At 37.6% G+C, this 4,807-nt stretch overlaps 1 protein-coding gene across 1 annotated transcript; it reads left to right on the top strand.

Moving 5' to 3' along the window:
• The first annotated feature begins 492 nt into the window (after nt 1-492).
• Nucleotides 493-4,560, top strand: LOC105180718 (zinc finger protein 271). The gene is made up of 12 exons (XM_025302628.1): nt 493-1,012; nt 1,098-1,358; nt 1,446-1,715; nt 1,803-2,066; nt 2,149-2,421; nt 2,503-2,778; nt 2,882-3,151; nt 3,231-3,500; nt 3,604-3,873; nt 3,961-4,230; nt 4,313-4,393; nt 4,450-4,560. The coding sequence occupies exons 1-12, from the start codon at nt 884-886 to the stop codon at nt 4,540-4,542; spliced, it is 2,727 nt and encodes a 908-aa protein (XP_025158413.1). The 5' UTR covers nt 493-883; the 3' UTR covers nt 4,543-4,560.
• Nucleotides 4,561-4,807: the final 247 nt, after the last annotated feature.

Raw genomic sequence — 4,807 nt, 5'->3', positions numbered from 1 at the left:
ATCAATCAAGAGTGCCAATATATTTTTAAAGCATCACATCTGCTAGATCGGTTTATACAAAACAACAAAAATATATAAACAACTATAACAATTAACAACGCATAAAAAGCAACAGTATCGTATGAAAAGGAACAAAAATATAAGACAATATATGATGTATATATGTATATGTGTGTGTGTGTGTATGTGTGTACATGAGAGAGTATGTGCATATTTAAAAACATATAAATATATATATATATATAAATATATTATAATATGCAATATATATAAAAATATGTAACAACATATAGTACATATCAAAATATATCATAATGTGTTCAAGAGAATTATATATAAGAAAGTTATATTCTTTTTGAATATTCTGCTTATCTGAGTAATGTAAACATCTCGATTCGAAAATTGTCCTCGGATAGTTCCCTTCGCTCAGAGAACGCTCGGATAACATCAACATAAGAGTTTGATTTCTATTATAACCGACCATCACTAGCGACGGTTACTTTATGTGTTTCTCTCACGAGAAATGTTTCAAACTATTCGCAGCCAACTTGACGCAATCTTTCCTGTTTGTTTGATATTTCGCTTTTGGATACTGTGAATATCATAGTTACTAATAATTTCAAATAGTAGTCAAATAGTTCGTCGAACATACGTAGTGCGCATTAAAACTTATTTCTTTGAAACGTATAAATAATTAGACAATTCCCGAAGAAAAACAAAGTTAAACGGTGTGGTTGTAAACAGATTATAGTACCGATCAAATTGTAAAAGGGCAAAATCTCAATTAGAAGAAAATCGACAGAAAGAAACCAGAACAGTTCTTGAAGAGCGATCCGTGCGGTAAACGTTAAGAAGAGGCAGCCGGATTAAAAAGTGAATAAGTATGACATACCAATGTGAGATCTGCGAACGAAGCTTTTGTCTTGAGATAGATTTAATACAACACGTCATAGAAGTCTTCGAACGAGGCACAGAGATATGCAGCCACTGCAACTATGAAACCAATGATAAGGTAACCTTGCAAGTATATTATACGAAAGCGCAAAGACGGTTACACATGTCTATGGTAAAACTATAACTTTGTTAATAATCTACAGGAAGACATAAAGAACCACATACATGTTCATCTTAACATCCAGGATGAAAGTAATAGTGCGGAGCCAGAACCGTCCTTGGAGAGTGACTTGTGCGTCAAAAATTTTACCACAAGCAAAGAAATTAAAAAGATCAAAATTTACGAATGTTATCTGTGCAACCGAAGGTTCCTAAGAAAGTATGGATTCATATTTCACTACTGGAAGGACCACAAACATTTAACGCACCAATGTCTACATTGCGATTACAAAACCAACGATACGGTAACTCCGCAAAAGTACATTATACGAAAGTGTAATGACGGTTACACGTGTCCTTAGTAAGACTATAACTGTGTTTATAATCTGCAGGAAAATCTGAAGAACCACATACGACGTGTTCAGTCTAACAGCCAGGAGGGAAGCAACAGTGCGGAGCCGACACCATCTTTGGAGAGTGATGCGTGCGGCAAACATTCCAGCAGAAGCAGGGACATTGAAAAGCGCAAGAATATATTTTACGAATGTCATGTTTGCAACCAAAGGTTCTCTAGAATGTATGAATTGATATGTCACTACAGGAAGGTCCAAAAACATTTAAAGCACCAATGTGAACATTGCGACTACAAAACCACCGATACGGTAACATTAAAAAACTACAATATACCAAGGCAAAAGGATAGTTACACGTGTCCTTATTAAGATTATAACTTTGTTTCTAATCTGCAGGAAGATCTGAGGAGTCATATACAACATGATCATCCTAATATCCAGGAGGACTATGATAGTGCGGAGCCAGTACCGTCTTTGGTCAGTGATCCGTGCAGCAAATATTTCAGCAGAAGCAGCGACATTAAAAAGAATATCCTTTACCAATGTGAGATCTGCGAACGAAGCTTTTATTGCGAGGCAGATTTAATACAGCACATGATAGAGGTCGTTGAACGTGGCACAGATATATGCAGTCACTGCAACTACAAAACCGATGATAAGGTAACCTTACAAAGTACATTATATGAACAAGGAGAGTTACATGTGTCCTTAGTAAGGCTATAACTTTGTTTATAATATGCAGGAAAATTTGAAGATCCACATACGACATGTTCATCCTAACATCCAGGAAGAAAACAACAGTGAGGAGTCGGCATCGTCTTTGGAGAGTAATGCGTGCGGCAAACATTCCAGAAGCAGAAGCAGTGACATCGAAAAGTACAAGAATATGCTTTACGAATGTGATGTTTGCAACCAAAGGTTTTGTAGAAAGTATGAATTGATATGTCACTACAGGATGGTCCACAAAAATTTAATGCATGAATGTGAACATTGCGACTACGAAACCATCGATAAGGTAATTCTGCGAAAGTACATTATACGCAAGGACGGCTACATGTATCCTTAGTAAGGCTATAAATTTGTTTATAATCTGCAGGAAGATCTGAAGCGCCACATACGATATATTTATACTCACATCCAGGATGAAATTCTGGATAATAGTGCGAAGCTGGAATCATCTATGGACCATTATCCGTGCGATGAACATTCCAGCAGAAGCAGCGACATTGAAAAGTGCAAGAATATGCTTTACCAATGTGAGGTCTGCGAACAAAAATTTTATTTCGAGATAGATTTAATGCAGCACGCCATAGAGGTCTTGGGACGTGGCACAGACATATGCAGCTACTGTAACTACGCAACCAATAATGAGGTAATCTTATAAAAGTATATTATACGAAAACGTGAGGACGGTTACACGTCTCTTCAGTAAGGCTATAACTTAATAAGAGTATAACTTTATTTAAAATCTGCAGAAAGATATGAAGGCCCACATACGACATGTTCATCATAATATCCAGGGAAAAAGCAACAGTGTGGAGCCAGAACCGCTTTTGGAGAGTATTCCGTGCGACAAACACTCCAGCAGAAACAGTGAAATTAAAAAGTACGAGAATATGCTTTACGAATGTGATGTTTGCATCCAAAGATTCGCTAGAAAGTATGAATTGATACATCACTACAGGAAGGTTCACAAACATTTAATGCATCAATGTGAGCTTTGCGGCTACGAAATCACCGATAAGGTAACTTTGCAAAAGTACATTTTACGAAAGCAAGGACACGTGTCCTTAGTAAGGCTATAACTTTGTTTATAATCTGCAGGAAGATCTGAATAGCCACATACAATGCGTTCATCCTAATGTCCAGAAGGAAAGTAATAGTGCACAGCCGGGACCGTCCTGGGAGAGTGATCCGTGCGACGAACACTCTAACAGAAGCAGCGACATTGAAAAGTGCGAGGAAATGCTTTACCAATGTGAGGTTTGCGAACAAAGCTTTTATTTCGAGATAGATTTAATGCAGCACGCCATGGAAGTCTTGGGACGTGGCACAGATATATGCAGCTACTGCAACTATGAAACCAATAATGAGGTAACCTTACAAAAGTATATTATACGAAAACGTGAGGACGGTTACACGTCTTCTCAGTAAGGCTATAACTTAATAAGAGTATAACTTCATTTAAAATCTGCAGAAAGATCTGAAGGTCCACATACGACATGTTCATCATAATATCCAGGGGGAAAACAACAGTGCGGAGCTGGAACCGTTGTTGGAGAGTGATCCGTGTAACAAACACTCCAGTAGAAGTAGTGACATCGAAAAGTACAAGAATATGCTTTACGAATGTGATGTTTGCAATCAAAGATTCCCTAGAAAGTATGATTTGATATGTCACTACAGGAAGGTCCACAAACATTTAATGTATCAATGTGAGCATTGCGATTACGAAACCACTGATAAGGTAACATTGCAAAACTACATTATACGAAAGCGCAAGAACGGTTGCACATGTCCTTAGTAAGGCTATAACTTTGTTTATAATCTGCAGAAAGATCTGAATAGCCACATACAATGCATTCATCCTAATGTCCAGAAGGAAAGTAATAGTGCACAGCCGGAACCGTCTTGGGAGAGTGATCCCTGCGGCAAACATTTCAGCAGAAGTAGCGACATAAAAAAGTATAAGAATATGCTTTACGAATGTAAAGTTTGTAATCAAAGGCTCCCTAGAAAATATGAATTGATATGTCACTATAGGAAGGTGCACAAACATTTATTATATCAATGTGAACATTGCGACTACGAAACCATCGATAAGGTAACATTACAAAATTACATTATAATAAAGTGCAAGAACAGTTACACGTGTCCTTAGTAAGGCTATTGTTTGTAACCTGCAGGAAGATCTGAGGAGTCACATACAACGTGCTCATCCTAACATTCAGGAGGAAAGTAATAATGCGGATCCGAGTCCGGCTTTGGTGTGTAAACTGTGCTGGAAACATTAGAAAGCATAGCATTAAAGAATGCATAATAGATTTTAGACAATGCCCAATCTGCAACCAAAAGTTCTCTAGAAAACATGATTGATGCATCACCACATGACGGTCCACAAGCGTCAGTCATATAAGCGTAGCCGTTGCGATTACGAAACCAACAAAAGATCTGACTTTCAAAGACATATCACATGGGTGCACGATATTGTATGTACTGAGCACGGCTATAACAGGAAGTATCATGGGCAAAAGCGTTTACAGGGACACATGCAATATGCTCATTTTAATAAGTCAATGAAAAGCAGTCGTGCTAAAAAGCAGTAGGATCGTCCTCGAAGAGTGTTCTTGCGGGAAACGTTCCAGAGTAAGTAGTAACATTGAAAATCACATACATGTCCC

This window comes from Harpegnathos saltator, unplaced genomic scaffold (assembly GCF_003227715.2).
Source record: "Harpegnathos saltator strain DR-91 unplaced genomic scaffold, Hsal_v8.6 scaffold507, whole genome shotgun sequence".
NCBI classification, from domain to species: domain Eukaryota; kingdom Metazoa; phylum Arthropoda; class Insecta; order Hymenoptera; family Formicidae; genus Harpegnathos; species Harpegnathos saltator.
This window is presented reverse-complemented; position numbering and strand designations above follow the sequence as displayed.

Bases quoted from the DNA above. Each gene is read 5' to 3' on its own strand.
- LOC105180718 (XM_025302628.1), top strand. From the start codon at position 884: ATGACATACCAATGTGAGATCTGCGAACGAAGCTTTTGTCTTGAGATA. The intron at 3,501-3,603 runs GTAACCTTACAA...TAAAATCTGCAG, and splicing joins ACTATGAAACCAATAATGAG to AAAGATCTGAAGGTCCACAT. The intron at 4,394-4,449 runs GTGTGTAAACTG...AATGCATAATAG, and splicing joins CGGATCCGAGTCCGGCTTTG to ATTTTAGACAATGCCCAATC.